The 27,275-nt window shown below is 38.0% G+C and overlaps 1 protein-coding gene and 1 long non-coding RNA gene across 3 annotated transcripts; one reads left to right on the forward strand and one right to left on the reverse strand.

The window, feature by feature from the left end:
- Positions 1-125: 125 nt before the first annotated feature.
- On the reverse strand, positions 126-25,839 carry tacc1 (transforming, acidic coiled-coil containing protein 1). 2 transcript variants are annotated; one of them, XM_082156916.1, is made up of 13 exons: positions 25,630-25,839; positions 13,009-13,112; positions 7,767-8,775; positions 6,353-6,413; positions 5,188-5,347; positions 4,057-4,109; positions 3,614-3,736; positions 3,290-3,366; positions 3,139-3,182; positions 2,861-3,021; positions 2,666-2,772; positions 2,119-2,239; positions 126-1,993 (listed from the first exon to the last, which is right to left on the reverse strand). In XM_082156916.1, exons 1-13 carry the CDS (start codon positions 25,692-25,694, stop codon positions 1,925-1,927), a joined length of 2,154 nt encoding a protein of 717 aa, XP_082013042.1. In that variant the 5' UTR covers positions 25,695-25,839; the 3' UTR covers positions 126-1,924. The 2 variants fall into 2 exon arrangements, with proteins under 2 accessions (XP_082013042.1, XP_082013041.1); XM_082156915.1 differs by lacking the exon at positions 25,630-25,839 and adding an exon at positions 16,024-16,464.
- On the forward strand, positions 18,336-21,296 carry LOC309488655. Its single transcript, XR_014202233.1, has 2 exons — positions 18,336-18,848; positions 19,027-21,296. It is a non-coding gene; the product is annotated as an uncharacterized lncRNA (long non-coding RNA).
- Positions 25,840-27,275: the final 1,436 nt, after the last annotated feature.

The following is a 27,275-nucleotide window of genomic DNA, read 5'->3' on the forward strand; positions in this document are numbered from 1 at the left end:
TCCCTCTTAAGAAGAGATTAGCTATATATGCAACACACTCACAACCTGAGAATCATTGCTGTAAAGACATAGATAGGCTACCGATACTGACATGCATCTTTGCACCTAATAACACTTATAAGGCATTCAACAAGCTAATTATTTCTTTATTCAGGGAATGCATTTATGCACAAAATATATATTAGTCAACGGGATATCTGTGCAACTCTCTCTTCCACTTTACAAACATTAATAACACAGTAAAAGAAATTCTCATAAAAATATACACAGGTCAGTGAGTACTTTAAAGAACACCACGCTCTTGAAATACAGGCTCGATTTCTCTACACGACCCGTTAACGCTTGGCACATGGATTGCGGATTCATTTGGCAGTGGGATATTCTTGAATTAGAAAGCACAGAGGAATTGTGTGTAAAAAAAAACTCAACAAAACAACAACAACAGCAACAGCCAATAGAAAGCATCACTTCAGCTTTAGGCACGTATACTAGTCGGGCAAAAGATTGTCAATCCTCGTAATGACTTCATTGAATGTTTTGAAAATGATTCGGTCCACAGGCATAACTTTGGACAGCTTCTCTGCGACAGAGAGTAAACGTGTGATATTCTCTGTAATTCATGCAGACTTTGAAAACAAAGAAATTCATACAAAAAGTTTAAGTGCTCTCAGTTAGGTTTGCTTTTTTGCCGTTACGTTTTGCGAAGCAAGCATTTGATCGGATGATTATGACCTCAAGCCTAGGAAAAAGTAACCCATCAGAACATCTGGTAACACCAGAGCTTGCTTAATATAATAAATTATGATAATTTGGCACCTATAAACACCCAGAGAGTATGGAACTACAGCTGTCTACAAACTCTTACAACAGAAGTCTTGAATATGCTAAAAGCAACTCCGTTAAAGAATATTCCGGGTTCAATACAAGTTAAACTCCACAGCATTTGTGTTGAGTAACACAAAATATAATTTGAATCCATACAATGATATATAAGTCCATGCTTTTTTCCACCGAGATTACAGTGAGGGACTTGAATGGAAGGGGGCCAATTTTAGAGCAGAAATATTCGATTATATTCTTCTTAAGTTAATACTTCTGTGAACATGTGCATATTATTTAAGCTCTTATATTATTTAAAATTGCATTTAACTTTACAAAGAAAAAAAAAAAATTCACACTGAAATCATATTAACCCTCATATTGTACGACATGTGACTATACAGTTGAAATACTTAATATTGTAACATTTAACATTCACTTTCATTTTAAGTGCCTCACTGTAAACCTGGATTTTTGCTTCTTCTTTTTTAAAGACAAGAGGAAATTAATTTATTCCTTTATTTTTGTGGTAATCAACATTATACCACAGTGATGTCAATTGATCTTGAACTTGTACTGAACCCGTAATTCCTTTAAATTTGTATCATGATCTCTAATATATAACCAAATAATTACACAGGTTACAGTATTATCCAATGCAAGAAATGTAACTAAAAAAAGTTGTAAATAATATGATTTGCTCCCTCCGTTACAAATAGCAGCAGTGCAATCATGTAAACTATGAACAAGGCCTTTCCACAAACACCTGAACACACACCCGGAGTCTCTCCCAAACACACAGCTGCCATAACAGCCAGCAGAAAGTCATCAGAATGAGATATGTGGGTGGTTTTCCCACTTTCTTCAAGACCAATGAAACATTTTATACCACCAAAATATAAGTGTAAGTCCAACATCAGCATTTTCTGAATCTGTAAAAAACATTTGGGACTCATATCTTGTTGTTTCTTCCAGTGCCTGAGCCAGACCCATGGAAAAGTGACTCCTTTCCAAAAAGGAAAAAAAAAAGAAAAGCAATGGGAGATCCAGAGGCGTTCTTGGTCGGGGTGGGTTTGGGTAAAAAATGTTGAGGTTCTCCTTCCTTTTAGTCCGTTGTGCCCAATTTTGCAATGAGCTCATCACAAATTTTAGTGAGCTCTTCAATCTCTTGATTCTGGAAATAACAAAGTGACTTTTAAATAAGGTTTTCTTGGAAAACATTTGTAACATCTTGAGTTGATGTTACAGCATGTGTTATATACATCAGATGTGGGTGAGGATGAATGTGTGAGAGTTTACCTTCTGTTCGAGCGCCCGCTCCAGGGACTCCACCTTCATCTGCTCTTTTCTCAGGCTGGCGTTCAGCGCCACGCTCTCTGCGTTGGCCTTAGTTCGCACCTGAGCTATTTCCTCATTCGCTCTGCAAAAAACGAACGAACAGAAATCATTCAATAGCCCCTTTCGCACTGGGTAGTTATAGGAACTTAGTTCTAGGAACTAGCCATCAGGGTGGTTCTCTGAGAACTACTGTAAATGTTCCCCTAGGACCATTTTCCTGGTTGTATTCGCGCCGCCAATAGGAACTCTAAAGTGACGCAAGCCGCGCTTATAGTTGTGACTTTTATTTTGACGGCGTGGCTGACTTTTATTTTGACGGCGCTGAGAACGGCAGAGCCTGAGCACACAGCGCTCCCATAGAGTGGTGCAGGTATGATGTCACTTTGTAGGCCAACCGGCAGTTAGCATAAATAGGTTTTTCTCATATTTTTAAGAGTCAAATTTTTGTTTCTGTTTTTAGCACATATTTGTCGTGTAAACGTACCCTAATACTGAAAATGGTTCTTACTTGTCAAGTTTCTCCTCCGCGTGGATTTTGAGGGTCTGATAACGTTGTTCCTCCTGCCTCACGCGCGTGAGGTAATCCTGAGCGCACTTCTTTAGCACTTCCTCATTCTGATAAGAGACCAGCAGAATCATCTGTATACATTCAGACGAATCGTTTATATATTCAGAATTTCGGACACTGAAGAAGACATCTTACCTTCTTATAGCCCTCAAGGACGGTCTTCAAGTTTTCGTAGCGTCTGAACAGGTCGGACAGCGAGCGCTCCACCGAGTTGAGGTCGGCGAGGGCCTGATCTCTCTCCAGGGTTACCTGTTGGACACTTTTCTGAGATCCTATGTTCTTTTGCTGTTCATCTTCTGTATTGCGGAAATCAGACAAAAAGTAGATTAGTGCATCGCAGAAATATGCAAACACTTAACCTAAAATGTGTATTCATTATGTTTTTGAACGGTTTTGAGAGGTAGATCACTCACCTATCATTTGAGCTACCGTCTTCTCATACTCATCAACTATTTTCCTATAATAAAATCAGTAAATAATGTTAGAATGTTTCAGTGTACGGACTGTACAGTGCGGGGGATTAAACTCGATGCATTCTGGGAAGGGTTCTAGATAAGGATGTACCTCATTTCAATGACCTCCAGTTTACCCTCCTCACATTTCCTCTTCCACTCATTGGCTTCGATCTCTTTGGCAATTATCTACAGGTACAAAAATGCAACTTTATCCACTTAGACTTTTAAATTTAATATAAAACTACATTTAAATGCTACATACAAATATTACAACTAATTTAATAGCAAAACATTTCAAATAATAAATCAATAATATATGTAACCATTTTTATTTTGTTTATTTGTCATTTAATGTGTTTACATGTCCTGGATATTGTGCCGGACTGATCTCAGGACAGTATATCGGGAAACAGGGCAGGTGTTTGAGTGTTACCTCTTCTCTGATCAGCGTGAGCACTGCTGCTTTATCTATCTCACTGAGAGGGATTGAGTCCAGCCCGGGACTCGTCTTCACTATGGTCTCACTGTCTGAAGAGCTCAGAGATTGACTCTCACTCTGCAGAACAAAACACAATCAGAGAAAAGCTTTAGGAACTGTTTCATGTTCCTTTCAATAATAATAGTGCTAAATGGCAGCATACATAATACCACATTTTTCTAGGAGATGAAACAATGACTACACTCTTTCCTCTGACCCAGTTATTAGCTTGCCCTTGAACAGATTAAGTCTTGTGGACATCACTAATCCCTTTAAAGGGTTTATAATTATGAATCTCTGTCAGACAGATATTGCACCTCAGCTAGTAGCCTAGTGTGTTGAATATAGTCATACAGAATTTAAAGGAATGCCATAGATACTAATCAATTATAACTTACCGAAGAGGAGAGGTCCTTCTCATCAAACCGGTCTGTTATCCCTACTGGCAGATCTGATAAAAAAAAAGGCAGATTGTTACTGACTTGATTAGCCTATATTGTAACAATTTCCTAAGATTTTATAATCTGTAAAAATTGTATATAGCCTACTTTGCCAGTGGACAAAAATGTAGGCCCTATTTGAAAAATATGTAAACCGTTTATAAGGGTCTCTCTCAAGGAAATAGTAAGATTTAAAATCATTCATAAAGTAGCCACTAGAGGGCAGCACAGGCTACTATAGCGAAATGGTGTCACTTGCATTCAAATCAAAAGCGAGTGTAGCGTTCACTTCTTTATTCTAATTCTGAATTTAAATGTATCTAATCTACCCATAACTACAAATTTTAATGAAAGTTAAAGAAGAAACAGAAAGAAAGCTCTTTCTTTATGCATGGATTATCTAAAGAGACACTACAAAACGGCATTCGCAGCGTTTGTAATAATGGTAAAACAATATTCAGTGGGATCTAATGTAGGGCGGGACTTAATTGTATCCTCTGCGATTTGATTGGATCGGGCGAAGGCTATGCTATGGTTGTATTGGTTATTTGCTTCCCGCCCGCGTGCTTCAAGACACGATGTCAGCAGCAAACTATAAAAGTAAGTAGTTTCTAAATAAGATACATTTATATTTTTTATGAAAGATTATGAAAACATATTTTTCTTTAAAATAATATGTCTGCGTGATTTCACATTATCTTTGGTAAACCGCAGGGACATATTTTCTATGATGACAGGACCACTGCTTCATCAACTTAATGAACTTCATAATCTTGCCAAACTACTGCTCTCAACTACTGGTGGCTCAAAATAGGATTGTCTGCAAACTGTTTTTGTTTACTGGGCAAATTAAAATTGCAACAGAACAGAGGACTGTTGTTTTTTCCTGGGAAAGAGAGAGAAGCTAGCTGAACAAGTAAGTATTTTTCTAATACAATGCCCCCAAACTGTCTGATCTAACAGAGCAGTGCTTGTTAAACCTCATTAGTGACAGATTGACCCAGACTCTAATGATTATTGATTTATTATCTGAGAATAAACACTGCAGTACTACAAGTAGAACAGAATGAGATCAGTTACAAGCCTCACCATCTGCAGTCTTGGTACAGGTGGTTGTTTTGGTGCAGTCTGAAAACTCCTCTGGCCCGTCCTTCTGGCCCATGACGGTGGAGGCTAACTTCTCCTCATCTGTGGCGTGATGGACGCGGTGAGGCAGTTTAGACGCAGGATCCTCCTGCACGTCTTTCTCCTGTGAATAACAAAAGCAGATAATAATGTTGTACATACAGACTTGACAGACTTAAAACACTTGATATGTAATTTTGGTAAACAGTGGTTTTCCCTGGCTGCATACAAAATATCACTGTAATTCAGCTTTAAACAGGCAAAATATTTGATCAGTCTAAAAAATTAGTTACAGCCACTCAGACTCTGTTCTCCACAAAGAGCTTTAAACTCTCTGGGACAAAAGCATAGGCGGTGACCTGTTTTGGGAACCGCATCTTATTTCAGTTTGCGTGGTGCACACACACACACACACACACACACACACACACACACACACACACACACACACACACACACACACACACACACACACACACACACACACACACACACACACACACACACACACACATTGTGTTTTCATGTTTAAGGGGGACTTTCCATAGACATAATGGTGTTTATCCTGTACAATATCTTCTATCCCCTTACACTAACCCTATCCCTAAACCTATACCCATCACAGAAAACTCAAAAAACATCACTGAGAATGATTTATAAGCTGTTTTCCTCATGGGGACCAAAACATTTCCCCACAAGGTCAAGGATTTTGGATATTGCCGACGTCTTTGTGGGGACATTTCACCCCCATAACTTAGGGTTTACCAGAGCCACACACACAAACAATGACGCACACTAGTGTCCTGGTTCAGAGAGAGCAATAATATAGAGATCTTGTATTTCAAGAGGAGGGTTAGTTCAGAGTGGGTTAATGGGAGAAAGAGTGAGACTGTGAGGGAACATGAAGGAGGGTGTTTGCTGAGTCACTGCAGTAACCACAAGGTCCAAGACAATACAGCAAATCTAGAGGCTTTGTATATATAATATTGCTTATGTCATATTACATAGTCATGTACATACAAAAGCACACGCATATATAATATGCACAGATACAAAATACAGAGATGCACACATGCCCATACAAAACAAGATGCATACTCTTATCTGTTGGGCAGTACTGAAATCTTACCTGATTGCAGACATCCAGAACTAGGGACTGATTCTCATACTTATTTACTTTACACAAGTTCCTGCAGAAAAGAATATTGACAACATCAGAATATGCGACCAAGAAACACTGGAATAACTTTTAGCAAAAACTTCCCTGATAGTTGCAGTAATACAGATAGTATCAGAGAGAGCAATACACTGATTAATCACCATTTGGTGATATATTTCTCTCCTTTAAGATATTTTGTCAAGGCATAATGCACATTTTATTCTTTTAAACATTTTTGATTGAACTAACTTACTTTTAGCAATTTTCTGTACATCTTGGCATAATTAAAAGTGCACTAAATATTTTGTTTTTCATTTATTTCCAGCAAAGGTTTACAGATAAACATGTTTAAAATGATGCACACGAACATCAGATTAAAAACTCCAGTCATATTAGTGCATTATATCCTAAATAGCCTATACACATCAACATTATGTTGGCCATCTAGGCTGTTTTCTTGGTATTGGCATCTATTGAACAACTCATTGGCTATAGTTAACCATTCAGAAATAGGGATAGTCATTGTATCCTACAAAAAAACAGTTTAGACCATTTAAAACAGAGCCTGCATATCTACATTGTGCTTGATATAACAACTGATTAGTATATTGAGCACCATGAGAGGGTCAAATCTGAAAATCATTACAAAATGCCCATGGACTAAATCAATACTGTCTGCATGAACAGTCAGAATACAATAAAATAAATAAGTACACCTTCTGCCCTAGTTAGTTTGGAGGACTGATACTGCACATGATTTGGAGCAAGAGGGCAGTTCAGCCTTGAGCAACGGGACAGAAGAGATAACATTGAAAATACAGGAAAGGAGGGCAGGAGAGGATACTTACAATAGAAAACAGAGAAACCGCACTTGCTTAGTGGTCCTGGGGACAGTATGACAGGGACAGGGGAGGAAGGCAGGGAGGGAGCAGACACAGAGAGGAGGGGATGTTGAGAGGGGACGTGCCATAAGACATTAGAGGCCGAGATAGAAGCATGAAGAAAAAAAGTAGGAGTGAGTTTAAGCTTCCTGACTTTCACAAACAAACATGAGTTAGTTTGTCGAGGGGATGCCATAGTTTAGTGGAAAGTGGGAATCGTATACACTGGGACAGTGTAAACAAGACGACCATACATTTTACGACTGTGAACTATCAAATACGATTGCGCCACATGAAAGATGCGTGATTAGACAACAACTGAGATGTTGAAAAGGCAGGGTAGCATTCCAACAATAAACACAAAAGTGAAAAGTAGGTTTGACTGATGTGTTTATCATGCTTAGTGGGTGAAAATCCCTCCTGTTTGCTAATAGACACAACAGAAAGCCACAGATGCAACACACATACTTTTTGCCTGTCTGTCTAGCATAACTGCCACTCACGTGATGATCCTGTCTTTGTTTTTCTTCTGAGACTGTCCTGTTGGCTTCCTCTGCTCCAGAGTTTCGTCTGGTTTGTGTTTGTCTATTAGCTTCTCAGTCGTTGGTTTAATTGTGTCACTTCCACCTAAGGTCTTTGATGGCTTAAAAGGATCAATAGAGTCATCAAAACGATCAGGGTCAAAACTATATGATCCTTTAGGGAGTGTTGGCGAGTTGCTAAGTTTACCGTTCCCACCAAAAGGATCAAAGTTGGGATCATCCCACTGACTTGGGTCAAAGTTGTAGGATTTCTTAGGAATAGGAATATCATCAACGTTCATTGGAGTCACATTCTCAGATGGTGGTTGGTCTTTTTCTGATGAAGTCTCTGGTGGTAGAGCTGCTGTTTCTGCAGCTTTTGGTCGCAGTTTTTTTGGAGTAATCAGCTTGCTGCTTGTCTTTTTTCCAAACTTCTTGGGTGGAGGTCTCTTGGCTTCGACATCATCAAGTCCAAACTCCAACAGTACTGGCTGTGCAGGCATTTCCTCCATCAACTCTGATTTAGTAGTGGGATTGGCAGGTGGAGAGTTCTGCAACTTGGTCTCTTCAGTTGCAAATGTATTCATGGTGTTGTCAAACTGTTTAGGGTCAAAGTTGCAGCTTCCCTTCGGAAGTATCGGAGGATTGTCGTCCACTTCGTTGGGGTCTACGCCATTCAGTGGGGTCTTCACCTTGAGGGAAGGAGGTCTAAGCTTGGGGGACTTAGTGTGTGGTTTGGAGGACAGTTCTTCAATGTGACCATTGCAGATATTGGCATCATCTGGTGTAACTGCTTCAGCTGGATAAGGCTGGTCCACATCCATGTCAGCAGAGGAAAGCTGGTTCCTGGATTTCAGGGTCGGGCTGGGGTCCACACTGTTCTGGCGCACGACCGGGGCAGGTGCATCCTCAGGAAAACGCTCATCCAGGGTCAAGTTCTGGGCTTCGGTTATGATGGAGGTCAACTGATTCACATAATTTTCTGGGAAACCTGAGAGTAGAAGAGGTAAAACATTTATTATCATGTTCTGTATAATTTATAGAATTATCCTGTTGAAATATGCAATAATGTGTTACAAGATAATGCAATATGTTCCCCTAATATCATCTTTCTTGTATTTTCAGAGTGTTTTCACTTTTCCTTTCATATGTTCTTAGAGCACATACATACAGTATGCTCTATTGTTAAACCTATGGAGGATATTTGAAGAACAGACTTCCTTGCATCAGAAAAGACAGGAAATGCTTCACTCGGGATGCAAAGAGTTGAACAATAGTCTTCTCTTCCCTGTCTCCAACAGGCACAAACAACTCAACCTCAAGCAACAATCAGCCAGAAAAGTGGGCTAGATGTTTCAGCACACCCATTTCTGATTTACTGAAAAGAAGACTTGGCCTTTCACTTTTCAAAAACGTCCTGGTTTTGCCGAATTAGACGCGTTCCTGGCTGGGTCAACATATTTTGTTGATCCTGGAACAACATTCCTGTCAGAAAATGTAATGCTAACCATATCCCTGCCCATAAACCTAACCCTACCCATAAGTTATACCTAAAATCACTAAGATGTTGATCCAGGAACATGTCGTACTTGGTAAAATCAGGTTCTGTGCCTCTCTGTGCCAAAATACGAAGAATAAAAACTGCCTCTACAACTGCATTTCAAGCCACTGTAACAAGAGGATACCTGCTGAACAAATCACAATTCAAGCATCTACATGTGAAATTGTCAATAGTCTTAAAGTAGTCATTTTTAAACAATTCCCTTTGACTAACAGTTTTGCTGGCAGTCATCACCAAGTTTTGATGCAACAGTCTGTTGCTAAGAGACAGGAGGAGACAGTCTATTTATAAATAAGATGTATGACTTTGAGCTGACCTCCAATTGAGACGGCTTTGAGAAGTACTAGCTGTTATCTGTTCAAAATATTTACATGCAGGAAAGAACATGTCCAACAGGCGACTGTATCGGAGTTGAATTTGTGAATTCTGTTAGTGCTCCAACATTCTGACATTGGTGCTAATATGGGCAACATGAGTTTGAGTCTGTTCGAGTGATATTCTGTAGTGGTTTTCAAGGGAGAAAGGTGAAATCTGAAAGGTTAAAAGTTTGATCCCCAGAATGAGCAAGATATAAGCCTTAACTATTGTACTCTTAAGTAAGGAGTACAAACCCTTAACCAAAGACTGCTCCTGACTAATAGGTTCTTAGCACTGTTCTAGGGTAACATCACATGAAAATCACATAAACAAATACAACTTTTAGGCTAGTAATGTCTTAACTGTAACACAATGGTTTTTACTGGACATCAAAAAAGAGGAACTTGAGCTTCATAAACTAGCATTATAGGTTCCTGAAAATGCTAGTTTGTGAAGCTCAAGTTCCTCTTTTCATGTATGAAATAAACACAACTGCAGCCTTCAGAATTGTAATGACAATATTCAACCCACAGACCTTCCATGAGTCCTTTCCAATGTCCACACCCAATCTTCCTATTTCTTTCGCCAAGTTCTAGCTATATGTTACTCTTTGTGTCTTTTCCACACATCTGGTACTATGCTGTCCTTCACTGTTAAATGAGATGGCAGACAGCCCTTCCCATCGAGGACACAATACACTCTGATCAGCACTTTCTCTACAGCTGCTCTTGTCATCATTTCCAGAGGTCAAGGCTCCTCCTCAACATGTTGTTTTAACTTAAAAAAGTAAGTATTTGTTCTGCCTTCATTTTAAGTTTAATCAACTCAAATATCCAAGTTGTCACAATATCATATTTCAAGTTGACTAAACTTAACATTTTAAGGCAGCACGAATACTTACTTTTTAAGTTGAAACAGCTATTTTTTTTTACAGTGTATAGGGCGAGTTAATTTCTGCAATAGATAAACCTCTTTGCAGATATGAAGTACACCATGCAACTATGCATTCTATGACCTTTTTTAAGAACAGGAAGCTTTGAATGTCGTATTTACTATCTGCCAATTTAGGGCCTTGAAATTCATTTATATTGGGTATATGTGGTACCTGAAATGTAGGTTTGTACATCAGATAAAGGTGTCTGCTAAATGGAAGACTACTAAAAATTTAGTTCAAGCTGTTTCTATGAAACTAATGTTATTTTGAATGTTATCGTGAATGTATACAGAAACAGACGCTTTCAGGATATGAAAGCAACTGTTACCGTTTGAACATGCAACACCAGTGAAGGAGAGTCATCATAAGACACAATGGTACTGGTTATGCAGCCAGCGCTAGTCGCAGTGACTTAAGCTTCCTCTTTGTGGTGGGAGTGTGATGCATCGACAATGTTTATTTCATCAAAACAGAGCAGACAGTGCTTCGGACATCATGAGCTAATAAATTCAAAACACAAATGCTTCATCTCCATCCTCCTGAGAAACATTTCAGAGCGGTTTTGATTATATAACTACAGCAAAATAATAAGAACACTCATACTAGGCAAATGCATAATACTGTCACAACACATTTGTCAATACGGTCATAAAGATACTGCACAAAAGAGCCATAAAAATTACATTGTACATAACTGAGTTTGTTATAGAGAAGAAAAGGCAATCAAACAGTAAATAATGCTTGTTTTTCAGTTGTATTCTCTGACATCAACAAGCAACTGTGTTTATGTATGACTTTACATTGAAGGTGCAGCAGGATTTAGTACCTGGGGTGGAGAGGACACAAGAAGGCTTCTGTTTACATAACCACAAATTCTGGCTAATGCACTGCTAGCCACGAAAACGTGTTCTTCAGCAATGGCATGTGTCTGTACAGATGTGAGGTTGAGAACGACTGTGGTGGAAACTGGATTGTGCTCTGCTGGAGCCAAACTTTTACTGTCTGTCTGCTCAAGCAATCCAAACCACGACACGTAGGCTTGGGAAGGCTGGCTCTATTAGCCTAAAGCCTTCTGCATTTCTCAGGTCAACTTTCTCACAAAACTCACCAAAAAATGTCTCAATATTAGATTTTTTCCTGTGAAGTAACAGTCACGTTTACTAAGATAAAGAGATAATAAACTCGTAATAAATCAAAATGGTGAAAGTGAGCTAGCAAGCCTAGCACAACTTCAATGAGTGCAAATGTGTGTTTTAGAGTATCTGTGTGTGGCATTTAGAGAAAAGAACTAAATCACATGACGTTCTTCGCTGCAGGCCTTTGACCTTTTTCCATTGATAAACGTGCTCTGAGAGGAGCGAATGCTTTTGTTCAATTCCAAACTGCTGAATTCCAAGCTGTGAGCTTTTCCCACATTGGGTCAGGGGCCTCTCTTTACCCAAACCTCTATTTTCCAACCTCAAAACCTCCTCCACTCCATTACATTTAAGTAACTAATACTGTCTGCACATTTTTGATTCAAGCTGAGGTCAAAATGCGTCACAGTAGTTGCATCTTTGAAACACAAAACAAAGACACTCATCCTCACTGAGGAAAACACTGGCAAACTTTACCAGAGCTACACCTAGAGACTAAACTAAGATTTCAAGTGCAAAACAATAGCAACATACACATGTTTTCATGTAGGCTTAACGGTAGTGACAACTCACATTTTTTAGAGCGTTTATGAGATTTTAATGGGCAGATAAATTCCTCAAAAAGAGTCTGGGGAAGTGCAGCTGTTTTCAGTTAGTGATATGGTACACTCCCCTGAATTTGGACACGTGTCTTTAAGAGGAAAATTTAAAGAAAACAAGGCATGTTTTTAAGTAAAAGAAACTCTTCTAGATAAAGAACTGGAATTAGACTCTATGTATAAGTCAAAATCTAGTTTTTACTCTAACAAGTCAGGCCTTATGAATAGTGGTTCCCAATTTGCAAACAAATCATTCTTTTAAAACAGTCCTTTTCCCTTCATGCTTGTAAATTACTTGATCATAAAAGGAAGAACTTTGTTGCTTTGTTAAAATAAATATTTGCCCATTTACTTGCCTTCGATAAGGTAAAGTATAATTTACAGTAATTTATAATGGGCCGGACCCACTATCCCCTGTTCCCAACACTACAAGAAACTCTACCAACAAATATTACATACAAAAGTGATACTAAAATATCACACAAAACCAATTGGAGAAATACTTTCCTCCTGTTGCCATGGCAACATCCCATTGCATGAGAGGAATAGAGGCATATGTAGCGACAGGTGCTATGTGGCATCTCTGAATCTATGCTCTGTTTCTATGGCTCTCAGTTATTATGAGGTCTTTGTTTACCTGTGCTCTCTGCTATTGGTTGATCCAGTGCTGATGGTTCTTTAAAAGGCTGATGGACAGGCGACTCAGCTTCAGGTGTGTCAAATTGGCTCTCTGAGTCCGAACTGATGGAAAATGAAGAAAAACTCTGTGGTTAGAAACAGGACAGTTCTTAAATCTGTACTATGTTGACAAAAGGACATTGCCATGGTTGTTTGGCTCAGCTTGATTTAAATCAGATGGATAATGCTGATGTCAGATCAGGGCTGATCAATATAAAACATACAAACTCATCCGATCATCAAATTACATCAATATTTAATAAAACATTTAGCAAATGTGGCTTAAAGCTTTAGCCTTGGGTGCAACAAAACTGAACTGAGCACATCATGTCCTCATTAAATAATAACTATGTATAGCTGTGACACCAATACTTTCTGAAAATTGTTGTTTATCATATGGTGTGGTGGTTTTATGTGCTCACGTGTGTGTTTGTGTGGGGTAACACTGAAGAGCTTTTTAGTTAAATGAATAATCCCAAAAATGGAAAATGACTTAGCCTCATGTTGTTCCAAACCCATATGACTTTAATTCTTCCGTGGAAAACAAAAGAAGCATTATGCTATTAGGTTTTCAAGTTTCAGAAAAGACACATGTAACATAAAAGTGTCACAAAAGCAGACCAGATTACCCATGCGCTATTTTCTAAGTCTTCTGGGGTTATGTGATAGCTTTGTGTGAGGGCTCGAAAGATTTTAAGGGAATAATGAAATACATTTCAACATATATGACTTCTTAAAACCCATTCATTGTAATTGAATGGAAAAAAATCTGACCAGTACAGTTTCCTAAAATGTCTTCTTTTGTATTCTGCAGAAGAAAGAAAGACATATACTGTAAAAAAAATTAAATAAAAAAAAATCATAAAAAAAAGAAATTTTGCTGCCTTACATTTTTAAGGACTATCAACTTGGATGTTTAAGTCATTTCAACTTAAATTACATTTAACTGACTTAAAAAATGAGTTGAATCTTGTATAACTTATAAAAAAAGTTTAAAAAAAATTGCATAACCTTTTTTTTTATGAGTTAAAGCTATGTAAAAACGTGTTATAACTTATTGATCATATACATTTTTTTTACAGTGTCCAGGTTTAAAAAAAACTTGTTCATTTTTGGGTGTACTATCATTTTTACATTCACAACAGAGCATAACAGTCATGAGCCTGAGCTCAAAGGGAAGCATTGTTAATCTTTTGTGTGTGTGTGTGTGTGTGTGTGTGTGTGTGTGTGTGTGTGTGTGTGTGTGTGTGTGTGTGTGTGTGTGTGTGTGTGTGTGTGTGTGTGTGTGTGTGTGTGTGTGTGTGTGTGTGTGTGTGTGTGTGTGTGTGTGTGTGTGTGTGTGTGTGTGTCTGTGTGTGTGTGTGTGTGTGTGTGTGTGTGAAATCGGTTCCCAATCTGGGAGGAGTGCCCAGTCTTGTTGCATAGGCCACCTGCAGTCCCATTAGGGAAGTAATCATTACTAGTCCAGCAAACAAACACAACAGACAAGAGAATAGATGAACTTGCAAAAAACACAACTGAATTCGTATTAAGTAGTGCTGTGAAAAGGTTTTGCAAAAATATCAATTTCATTCTGTTATACCCAACACAAACCACTCCACTAAATCACTGTATTTTTCATAAACTCCCTGCCTGCACAACTCATGCTGCTTGTGTTAACTCATACTGAGCTCCAGAGAAATGAGTAGCTCTCTGTGTGGGTGGCTTACTGTGTGCTTTTCTAAGTGTATTTACAACTTTCATGATCCTGACACTCTTTTGGGCCATTGTTCAGGTCTGTGTGGTGATTAATTTGCAACAGTCTTTCAGGCTGCGAGGCGTTGGGAAAGAAAAGATTCTTCCTGGAAAGGAATGTTAGCAGACAGCTCAACAGCACATAGACAGGATGTCAACAACACAGCTTAGGGGAACCAAACCAAAACATTCTTTTTGCCCGGATGACACATATAAATTAAACATTATATAAACAAAAATAAACAAAAATGTTTGCATATTCAGAGAATATATGAGTGGTGCTTGCCTATAAAAAAAACCCTCACTGCTACAATGCTAAGCTGTTGTGGGTCGTTGTCAGAGTGTTGCTATGTGTTTGTTAAGATGTTAGCAGCACATTGCTTTGCAGGAGTTGGGATGCTCTGGGTGGTTTCTGTAGATATTCTGGTTTCTAGATGGACCAGAAACCAGTCCCCATTAATGTAAGTATTTCAAAATAAGGTTAGAGTTAGGCTTAACAGCATGTCTGTCACATTAAGAGGTGGAACAAATTATGCACCACCAAAGGTTAATAGTCAAATCCTCGATCCTTAATATAAGCAATAGAAATAGTGATGATTATCTTAGCATGCACTACTTATGAATTAGGATAATATACAAATAACTTTCCTCTTTTAAACCATCGAAAGTGCCAAGAAAGACTGTTATCTAGGAAATTAGCCATGACACAGTTGGGGGTTGGGAGAGGAGAACGGTTAAATTCTGATCTTTATCTAAGCATAGGGACACATTAGACTAACAGCTAGAACCTGAGCCATGCACACTTCCTAAGGAAATCCCCAAATGATGCTGAAAACACCCACAAACACACTGAGTACACACATACAGATGAGCAAACGTTTACATGCTACTTTCCCCAACCACGACAAGAGCACCATCAGACATGGACATTCAGAGCCTCTGATCTCTGGCTGCTTTGATCCATGTGGCTGACTGCTAAGCCATGCCTGTCTGCACAGCATTCAGAACAGTTAACGCCATCATCTGACCCAAACAGGTGGCTCTGAAAGCAGTTTTTCCAAGGTTGGCCTCCACTGCTGATATTGGGCTCATTTTCAAGGTAAAAACTTGATATAAGAGCATTATAAAGAAACAGATATCCCACACCTCCTCTCTCAAAAGCAACCGCACACACTTCATACACTTCCATATATCACATTTCCTTTCTCACGCTGGGAAGTTTACAAGGTTCTAGACTTGCCTGCAGCCATGAGACCTTTCGTCGTCCTCTTGATCTCCTGACATAGCCACTCGCATCCCTTCAGTGAGGGATTCGTCGTCCATACCCGAATCGGTCTCACCTTCTTCCTCCCCTCCTCCTCTAACGGCTGACCAGGTCCATTTGGCCCACTGCACTGGTGACAGCCAAGACATCTTCAACCTCTTACTGGTGACACGCCAAGCGTCTACTGGAACACCTTGTGGGCGAATCCAAACAAATGACTCAGTCTTTCTTTGCCTCTTTTTCTCTCTTACAGATGTTTTTCTCAGCGGAGGGCAATGCTTCACGTGGTCTTGAAGTCGAGCTTCATGTTTTTGTCGCAAAAGCCTCACTGCTTCCTTCCTCTTACGCGACTGTTGATGTTGAGTTCTCTCGTGGCTTCCTCTATCTCAGTGCAGCTGAGTAACGAAGAGTTTGCAGTCTCCTTTCCCTCTCAGAATACCACAGCAAAGATCAGCTGGCTGCCAGATAACTCCCCCGTCCACCCCTCCTTTTCAGGATCAGACTATTGAGAAGAAACTAGTGGGGGGAGGAGAATAGAGAGTGCCTGTATCTCTGGTCCAGCTTATCCAGGAGCCCCTGTGGAACAGAAATGGTAGCTTCCAAATCAGAACTGCCTTTCTCTCTCATGAAAAGCAGAAGAAGGGAACACAACCGAGGCTGAAGGGAAGGGAGAGAGGGGCTCCGTGGTTTCGGTAGGGAGACTGTGGAATGCAGAGCTGAGCTCCTCCTCAGTCTTTTTTCCATTAACCATCTCTAGCCTTGAGCTCCGGCTCACAACCAGGGAAACCTGTTCTTTCACTTGTCCTTTCACACACACACATTGCTACCTGTTTGGAATGCCTTAGCAGATTGCCAGGGAAAGTCAGCGTTCCCATGACTAATATGTACTTAAACCGAAATCTTTTTACAAAGGCAAAAGGACCACAATATAATCTATACAAAAGTCAGGAGCTTGCCTTTAAAACACCTAAAAACACCAAATAAAGGGTTCCAACACGACCAAAGAACACTCGGTGTCCACATTACATAATCTTAATCAGGATAAAACCATGCTCAAGGATTTAGTTGATGGATACCAAACCAAGCATCTCCATTTTACACCACAACCACATCCTTTGATCACTGTCAACAGTCTAAAAATATAACCCCAGTGAGGTTGTGTTGCTGGCCGTTGCCATCACAAAGTCTACCCACACAACCAGAGTAACAGTTCTCGAAGCCATCACTCGACTTAGCTTTGACAAAATGTCCTGAGCAATGATAATGTGGGTGCTAAGATAATGAACTCAAATCTTTATGAAACCAGATGTTCCTCCATGGCTCGGGGTAACTTATATAACTGATGTTCATTGAGAAGATGGGTCATTCCACATCAGAGGTCTGCAGATATTTCAGGCAGAATTCATTCGGTGAGACACAGTTAACTGAGGAAACAGAAACCGTTTCGGAAGCCTGTATGATATTAGCAGAGTTGCTAATGCTAATTACGAAATTAATGAATCTTTTATTAAGGTTTAGGTTTTTCTTAAAAGCTTGAGAGAATTTTAACATACATTGCTAGCCATGTTACTGACATTTGTTTGTAATTGAGTGCATCATGTTTTGGTGACTGAATCATCACAGAAAAACTAGAGTTGGTTTTCATTGACTTTTCCTTATTGGAGACCACCCATATACGTTATACGTTTGTGAGGTTTTAATTCCATATGCTCAGGATATGAAGTTCAGGGGGACTTTGCAAGGAGGTCTCACATTTCAAACACACAACGAAAACTTGGCAAGAGACACCCCAGAAGTGGGAATAAATGAAAACACACAACAAAAAGAAAAACAGGCCACTGAAAAAAGTGCTTCTTAAAAAGTAAGAGAAACGTTGCTCTCTTGCCCCAAAACAAAGACTGGGCACATGCCTCAGAACATTCCCCGGTAACAAGACGTTAAGCAAATTAAACAGACGTAAATATGATGGTTTCTCAGACAGTTTTGGTTCAAGAGAAAAGTCTAAGGGAGTGTACGTCTGTGCTTCTAATTACAGATTCCACATTTGCAGAGTCGTACAGAATGAAGTAGTAATGAAGCTCTGTGTTTGGATCCACCCATCAGCCTGTGACTGAACTCCACGATTGGGACTCAAAGAAAGACAAAATTCCCTTTTTTTGTAACAAAGGAGTCTCTAAAAGAGATGAAAAATGTGAAGAATTCCAATCAGTTTGTTCTGGGTGCACCCTGGGCGACACCTGACACTGATTTACAGAATGAAGGTACAGTGAGCTTTACATGTGTTTGTCCAGTGAAGCTCTGCTTTTTAAAAGCCACTTCCACCAAACACAAAAGTACCGTTTTAAGACGAGTTTCCAACACATGGGATTTTCAGAATCCTTTACAGTTTTGCTTTGTTGAAATACCTTTATTGCACATGATTCCATTAGAGAAGCAACCCAAAAATGTTGCCTTCTATACTGTGAGATATATGTTTAGTTCAAAGACTTTAAAGGGAATTTGACTAATCAACACTTGCTATTTTTTGTTCAGGCTACTTTTATTTCTTGAACAGCTGCTATGGCCTATGAACTTGTGATGTCAGGCCAGCTTAACACATCATAACAATGACACTCTCAGACAACCTTCAGAGCATCATATTCCTGTGTTCAGTGCCAGACTCCGCACGAGATCTCCTTAGCTCCCAGCATCTTGCTTGAGTGTGAATGATGACATCTGCTACTAGGGAGACTTCACTGTGTTAGATAAGACTATATGCAGTTGTCATTTTTGCGTCATCACAGAATGTACGTAACTGCACTGTAATTATTAAAAAATATTGTTGGTTTAACTTAAAAAAGTAATTTAACTGTTGTCTACAAATTTTGAGTTCACTGAAATTAAAACTTTGAGTTAATACATGAGTTTAATAAATAGAAACTCAAAATATGTTATCTGAACCACATTAAATATTTAAGTTGATTTGACAAAATAAAAAAGTGTGCAGGATTTCAAATACGTTTCAAGAACATTTGAAAAAAAAAGAAGCATAATTTATGGGAGGATGCCTTCAAAAAGCAATGCTTTACGAGTTACTCAGCCTTAAAGGACATATTAGATCAACATACAGTAAGAGAACATGAGATGTAATAATAACAGGCAGACAGAACTACACTGATAACATGAATGGGGGGCAGAGCCATCTTACATAAGCAATCTTCACTAATGTGAGAAATAGCAGTATATCAGAACTGAGCTCACGCCTCACACGGCTGCACTTCATTGTGTACTAACAGGCACTAAAATAGGTCAATCAGCAAATACTTCAGATTTCCAGAAAAGACTGGAACATGATGGATAATAGTCACCTATCCAATAGGCTTTTTATAAAGCCATATCTATTTTCAGCTGAGCAATAATCATTGTTATTTTTACTGGAGTCACAAGGCAGGGAGAACAGCTGTCCAAAAACAATTCACATGAGAAAAACCACTCCCTTCAAAGTAAGGGTGTATCTCAACATGAGTCCAGTTACACAGTTCAATGTTTAATCTTGGAGATTAACTGGAGGTTTTGGTTAGATTACAATCCAACATTATCCGTTTGCTATGATATAAGTGAGCATAAGTGGAACATTAGCAATGTTCTTTTTTTACAATTTGAGGTTTTTTTTAAACACAGTTATCCAAACTGTTGGGTGATATAAAAAAAAGATGCTATGTTGAAAAGATGACAAAGTTCCAAAATTATTCGATAGACTGAATTCTAGAGAATTTTCTATTGACTGAAAATTGGTGTGTTTTTGATGTAAAGAACTATAATCCTATAAACACTGCAGTCAAATCCAAAGGCCTTGCATGTCTACTGTTAGTCTGAAGTCACAGAGCCACCTTGTGGTGAAAAATTTAACTACTAATAAAACTACAACGAGTGTATTCAGAAAAGGGAACTAGGCCTATATCAACTTCATCCCTGTATAGCCTTTATTCTTAATGAGTTAATGATTCTTAAAAAAAAATTTCACAACTTTAAACGACATTAGTATTTAAAATGTTCCACTTCCATAACATTGAAAATAATCAAAAGATGCTTAATTTTTAATGGTTATATATTTAAATAATAATAATAATAATAATTGTGCTTACATTTTGTGTGTTGTGGCCATGATCCATCAACACCGTCGCACAAACTTTAAAGTAATTATTTTGGATTTTTAGATAATTTTCTTCATTTCATGTAGGTCCATAGTAATAACTGTATTAACTAGCCAGGGGTGTAAAAAATACAATGAAATGAATTCAAGTATTGGTTTTTTTAACTTCATTAAAAGTAAAAGAATCTAACCAAAAATGTACTTGCCTGAATGTAAAAATGTTTTCATATGTAATTTGAATGTTTTAAAACGAACAAAAAATATTGTAAAAGCTGAAACAAATATCACAAAAATTGTTACCTGTAACTATTAGGAGCTAAAATATTGTGCTTTGCAGATAATGTAAAAAGCATACAATAGCTCACATTAAAATTATTTGAAGTTTTGAACAAATAATTTCAGAAAATATTTCGAGCAGCTGTAAACAAAGCACATTGGCTACACCTGCTGGTCAAATGCAGATATACAAGCAGATGAACACATTGACAATAATGTGGGAGTTACTTCTAAAATATTTAAAATATCATAACAGACCTAAAATATTATTTTATATTGTATGTTTTCAATAGCATAGCTTATATACTATAATTTAAAAAATTTGTTTTGAAATAAATTAATAGTTAGTAAGGATGCATTACATTGATCAAACGTGACAGTTAAGACATTTATAATGTTACAAAATATTTCTATTTCAAATAAATGATGTTCTTTGCAACTTTTTTTTAATCAAAGAATCCTGAAAAAACAGCATCACTATTTCCACAAACATATTACATATATTACATATCCCAACATTGACAATAAGAAATGTTTTTAGAGCCCTAAATCAGCATTTTAGAATGATTTCTTAAAGGGGTGGTTGATTATGATTTCACTTTTCTAACTTTAGTTAGTGTGTAATGTTGCTGTTTGAGCCTAAACAACATCTGCAAAGTTACAATGCTCAAAGTTCAAAGCAAAGGGAGATATTTGCTTTTAAATAAATCGCTTTTTAAGGACTACAACAAACGGCTGGTAGGGACTACACCAGGGGCGGAGTGGGACCAAAAAATCTACCGGGAAATTTCGTAGACCACCGGCCCTCGGTGGTCAAAAAAATAAATAAAAATAAAAATAATATATATATATATAGCTGTGAATGAGAGAATATTAAATAGGCCTATATACATTTTTGTTCCCATTTGCTCAAATAGCAAAAGAAAAACTCCTCTATAGTTTTTTCACAACTTTCAAAAAGAGGAAAAAAAATGCGAGCAATGGATAACGGCAGTCAGAACTCCGAAGAGAGACATATATGTCAATTTGTCATCACTCCCACAGACGCTGTATTAGAAACCCTCACAGCAGCATTAACTAGTTTTTTGTCATTTTATAAAAAGGTAATATAATATAAAGTATAGTGAGAGAATTTTTAACGCATGTGCTGAGGGGGTGCTAGATCATTGACAGGGGGAGCTATATACTAATAATAATTCAGCAAAACTTGGCCACTAAATATGTAATATTCATTTATTTTAATGATCACAATTAAAGTTTTAATTTTATTAAATTGAACAAGCGCAACATTCAGCATTCAATCAAATATTCTAAAAGATGTATTATTAATAATAAGGTTATTTCAACATAATATCTCGTTATTTCGACATAATATGTGTGCGTGCAACAAGCAAGATGTGTATTTGTAAATCCGGTGACGCGTGAATTGATTTTTATTAATAAACTGTTTTCTGAAAGTGTCGACTGCAAAGATGAAGTTGACGATCGCCGTATCCGTAGTGAACGCGCCTATAGAGAGAAATGCACATAATAGATTACATAATCAGAGAGTAGCCTTTTTCTTTTCGTTTTGAATTATTTCGTTTAAAGACATTTCAAGCTTTGTGTATTTGATGTATTTCTCATGTCTGTGTGAGGCATACACTGAGTTTCGTTAAGTTAGGATGAAATGGCCTCCATTTATCGTGAAATGCAATTGACCGCTCGGGCGCCTCCATGATTATATTGCCTGCATTTGCTTCTTATTTATTAAATCCAGGCCATTGGTTGATGAAAAATGTATTAAAATTAAGATACAATTTATACAAAACGAAATTCACTTTAAAGAAAGGTTTTCTACAAAACAAAACTTAATGAAGTGGTCAAAATCATGTCTGACCCGCTCCATGTCTCTCGATATATTGCGCATCCTGTCTTACTCGTGCTGTTAACTTTCCATAATCAACTTAGATGGAAAAAAAATAACATTATAATATTTTAACAAATATGAAACTAAATGTGCTTATTTAATGGCTACAACAGTATAGTAGGCCTACAGATTCTCTATTTGTACAAATTGCTGCGCATTCATTTAATTCTGAATTTTGCACACACAAGTTGAAAGGCATTTGTTCAAATCAAGTTCACGGATAATTGTGCGTGCATTTATTAATCATTATGATACTAAAATCATAACAAAGTAGGCTGCTATGTACAAAAAATCAGATGAGCCCAGAATATGAATGCAACGTTTAACATTAAGCATTTTCCTCCCATAGAAAACCATTATAAGAACGCTTAATGTGGCTTAATGCAAATTAGAATGTCCCCTTATTATGTCGAAATAACGAGATATTATGTCGAAATAACATATATTATGTCGAAATAACATATATTATGTCGAAATAACGACTTCTTATGTCGAAATAACGAGATATTATGTTGAAATAACGACTTAATATCTCGAAATAACAAGATAAGTTTTCTTTTTTTTTTTTTTCAAAATGCGGTTCAGGGCTTCCATAGAACACAGCCTGAATATAATTGCTTCCAGAAATGATTTTTGGGGGTGCTATCGGGGTGCTTTGGTCTTTCTTGGGGGTGCTGAAACACCTGCTAGCGCCGCCCATGCCGCCACCTTTCAGTTTTCTTTTTTGCCTTTCCATCATTTAACTCACTCACACGGACATTAGACTTCCAAAACGTGACAAGGAAAAAGAGGTGTTCGGCGGCTTTTTATATCAAAGGCCGGCCCGACAGGCTATGCCATTTGGGGAAGGGCCGCTCACTGATTCCCCTATGTTTTTGAAAATCCTTGACATGGTTGGACCTGCCGAAGTGACATCACAAACCCTAAAATTGACATAAACCCCGCCCCTGGGAATGATTAATAGATTATCATGACAGAATATGCTAATCAATGACTTGAAGACAACTACACATAAGCTACATAAATTCATCAACTAACCATTCAGAAATGTTGTCTACATGTTGTCACTTCTTCTTTAGTCTCTTTATCTTTGTCTGACTCCGGTTTGAACACAAATGGCTAAAAGTGCATGTCTGTGTGAGGTAATCCAAGCTGCTAAGAACACGCTGTTGAAGCTCCACCCTCTGCACTGGGAGCAGCAGCTTATTTGCATTTAAAGGGACACATACAGAAACGTCGCATTTTTGCTCACCCTCAAAAAGTGACAATTTTAACATGCTATATACAAATTTCTGTGGGATATTTTGAGCTAAAACTTCACATACCCACTCTGGGGACATCAAAGACTTATTTTACATCTTGTGAAAAGGGCATTATACCACCCTTTTAAGGATCCTGTGACACTGAAGACTGCAGTAATGATGCTGAAAAATCAGCTTTCCATCACAGGGATAAATTACATATTAAAATATATGGGGGGAAAAATCTATTTTAAATTATAATAATGTTTTACAATATTTTCTTATTTTAATTCAGTAAAAGTCTTTTTGAGGCATGTCAGTACTACTCCCACGTATGTATCATCACGCTCCAGCACACTTGACATAATACATCACAAACTCTACACAAATATGCCATTGTCCATAGATGTGCAGCCTTAATCACATGCATGAATGCAGAATATCATTTCAGCGCTGACCCTCTGACCTAAAACCAGCCCTCCAAACATTCATCAGAGGACCTCCTTATTACCAATCCATATACAACGACAGGAATGTTTCTTTGAAAAGACAGTCTCTCTTTGTCTAATAAAAACTCTAATAGTATACTTCAACTCTAATAGTAACTTCAAAATGACTACTTATAAACAATAACTATGGCATTTTTGACCTGCAGTCTGGGAAAATGGTAACATTGATTCAAGTGTCCTTCTAAGAAGCCCTACCATCATGGAAAATCTATTTTTAGGGTGTGTGTTTGTACAACAAGCAGTGCAAAGCATGAAAACCTGACAAGAATATTTAGTAACGCTTCACAATAAGGTCTCATTTCTAAACATTAGTTAATGCATTAGCTAACTTAAACTAAAATGAACAATACACCTTTTAAATAATTGCATGTTTGTTAATGTTACTTAGTAAAACATTTTTCATAGTTAGTTCACAATAAACAATGTATGGGGTAAAAAACTACTATGGAAGTCAATGGTTGACGTCAACTGTTTGATTACAGACAATCTTCTTTTTGGGTGAACTATCCATTTAATGTTAAGAAAGGAAACCTTATTGTAAAGCATTAATGAAAGCTTTCAGTCATCCAAACCTTCCCGACATGATCTGCCATAGTTCCTGTAAACTGAACCTAATCAGATGCGTCGTGTCAGATTTTCTAATCCAAATGCAATTTATTAAACACAAACTCAATGAACTAGGGTTACATAAGGATGATTTCCCACATTTGCTGTAAGTTTAGTGCATTACAATACATACAACCTGAACCTGAAGAGGTTATGAATCATCCATACATTTGAATATGCAAATATGCTACACAAATTACGCCACATGCCAAACTGAGCTGACCAACTCATTCAATATGAGTTAAACTAATCTAACCCTCAAGATGAACTGATAACAAGCTGACATGTCATTTTTATACCTTTACAACCCACTATAGATGGTGATGCAATCGGTCATAGGCTTTATGGATGGTCTTTAGGATATAAACAAATGCTAGCATGATACCAATTCAGACACATTTTACAAAAACACTTCCAATACAACTGACATGCCATATATAAATCGCACTCCCAGTAGCGCCTTGCTAAATAAAAGATGTTCAAATACAGGCAAGACTGTAAAAAATCCTGAAACCTGTCTGTGTATTTAAAAGGCGTGGAGTTATTTGCACAAGAGCTGGGGTTTGCATTAAACAAAGCATTGTGTTAATTTCTAAAAAGTTTGTGACTGAAGCCTGGAACTGTTTTATGCAAGCCCTCCATATAAAAAGACACCTTTTAACCCTTTCAGTTCCCAGAATTCATTTCACTCCATGATAAACTTCACCAGCATGATGACCACACCTTTGCTGTCACATCGGGAAGTGCATATGACACAGTAACACTGACATAATGTCTAAATAGGTGAAATATTAACATGGTTTTACAGCACATTTACATGATTATGCACGATACGTCACGGCTTCTTAAAGTACGTATCAAAAATGGATCTATCATATGAATATAAAATATGAAATAAGTCAAACTTACATGCTAATGCTCTTCTCCTTTAGGGAGTTTGACCCATTGCCCTTCTTGCTTTGGGATCCCCCCATGATGTTGGTCTGTTTAGAGCGTATATATATAAATATATTTTTAAGGTGGCCCTAGCAGGTGGAGTTGGCTCATCTTGGCTCCTGTCCGACAGTCAGAGTCATACAGCCCAGTGCTACAGCAGTGACGGTGCAAAGTGTGTCAGAAATGCTGAAACACTGCTTGTTTTTACGCTGCTCGCCCCTCCTTCCTCAGCACACACACACACACACACACACACACACACACACACACACACACACACACACACACACACACACACACACACACACACACACACACACACACACACACACACACACACACACACACACACACACACACACACACACACACACACACACACACACACACACACACACACAAACTCCTCCAGTAGCTACAGTAGCACATGACCTCTAAACACACACACATTAACTGTCAGTCAGATATGGGAGATTCCACAGAACGCTGGCAGGGAGGGATACGCGTCAGGCATCCATCCCGACAGGTTTATCTCATTGTGTTCTGAATGGACCTGCATCGATGATCTAAAGTGATCATGTTTTTCTGCACAAGCAACAACATGTGGACTTGGACAAAGTTCAGTTAACAACTCTTTCTTGTAAATGTTGCTGCGATCTCCTGAGACAGTCTAATTAAGGTTCAACTTCATATGTGGGTCGAATCTGATTAGCTGTTCTTTATATAGACCAAATCGAGGTAAAAATGACGTGATATGATGTTCTAAAAAAGGCTGAGTGCAGATAAGAGTAAGAACAGCAGTGCTTGTGGTGATAGGGTTGTTTTTTAAGGGAGTAACTTTTCAAAATTTGAAACTGTTAGCATTTCCTTACCCTCGTGTCATTCCAAACTTGCATGACTTTCTTTCTTCTGTGGAACATAAAAGAAAATATTTCGAAGAATGTTCATGGTGCTCTTTTCCACACAATGGAAGTAGATGGGGACTGGAGTTGTCAAGCTCAATAAAACACAACAAGAGTATCATAAAAGTAGTCCATATGCACTGAATTTCAAGTCTTGTAAAGCAATACAATAACTCTGAATGGGGGACAGACTTAAGTTTACGTCATAATTCACTTAACATCTTACCTTGATTATCTGTGGGTCATTATTAAGATTCATTGTATATGGAAAACAGCAGCTTGAACATCCTCCCTTTCATGTTTGTGTTCCACTGAAGTATGTTTCAAAATACACGTGGGCGACTAGATGATGACTGATTTTGATTTATAGTTGAACTGTTCCTTTAAGATCTGGACTGATGTCGGAGTTGATAACCTTGTGGGCAGCGCTCCAACATTTAGCGCAACTGCGCCTCCGGTAACACGAGTTTGACTCCTGGCTCGAGGTCCTTTGCCAATCCTGTTCCTCTCTCTCTCACCCTGTACGTTCCTGTTTGATCTCTACACTAAAAAGGCCACAAATAAATGCTTAAAAAAGAGATCTGGACAGATATGCAAAAGCATTTAGTTAAAATAACAGACGATTTTCACATAGAAAATGCTTTCAGTCTTGAGTGCACGCACAAGCTGTACATATTAAGGCACAACTTTGACTGGCTAATTCATATACCTTTATGA

Source organism: Leuciscus leuciscus, assembly GCF_965113295.1.
Source record: "Leuciscus leuciscus genome assembly, chromosome: 24".
Taxonomy (NCBI): Eukaryota; Metazoa; Chordata; class Actinopteri; order Cypriniformes; family Leuciscidae; genus Leuciscus; species Leuciscus leuciscus.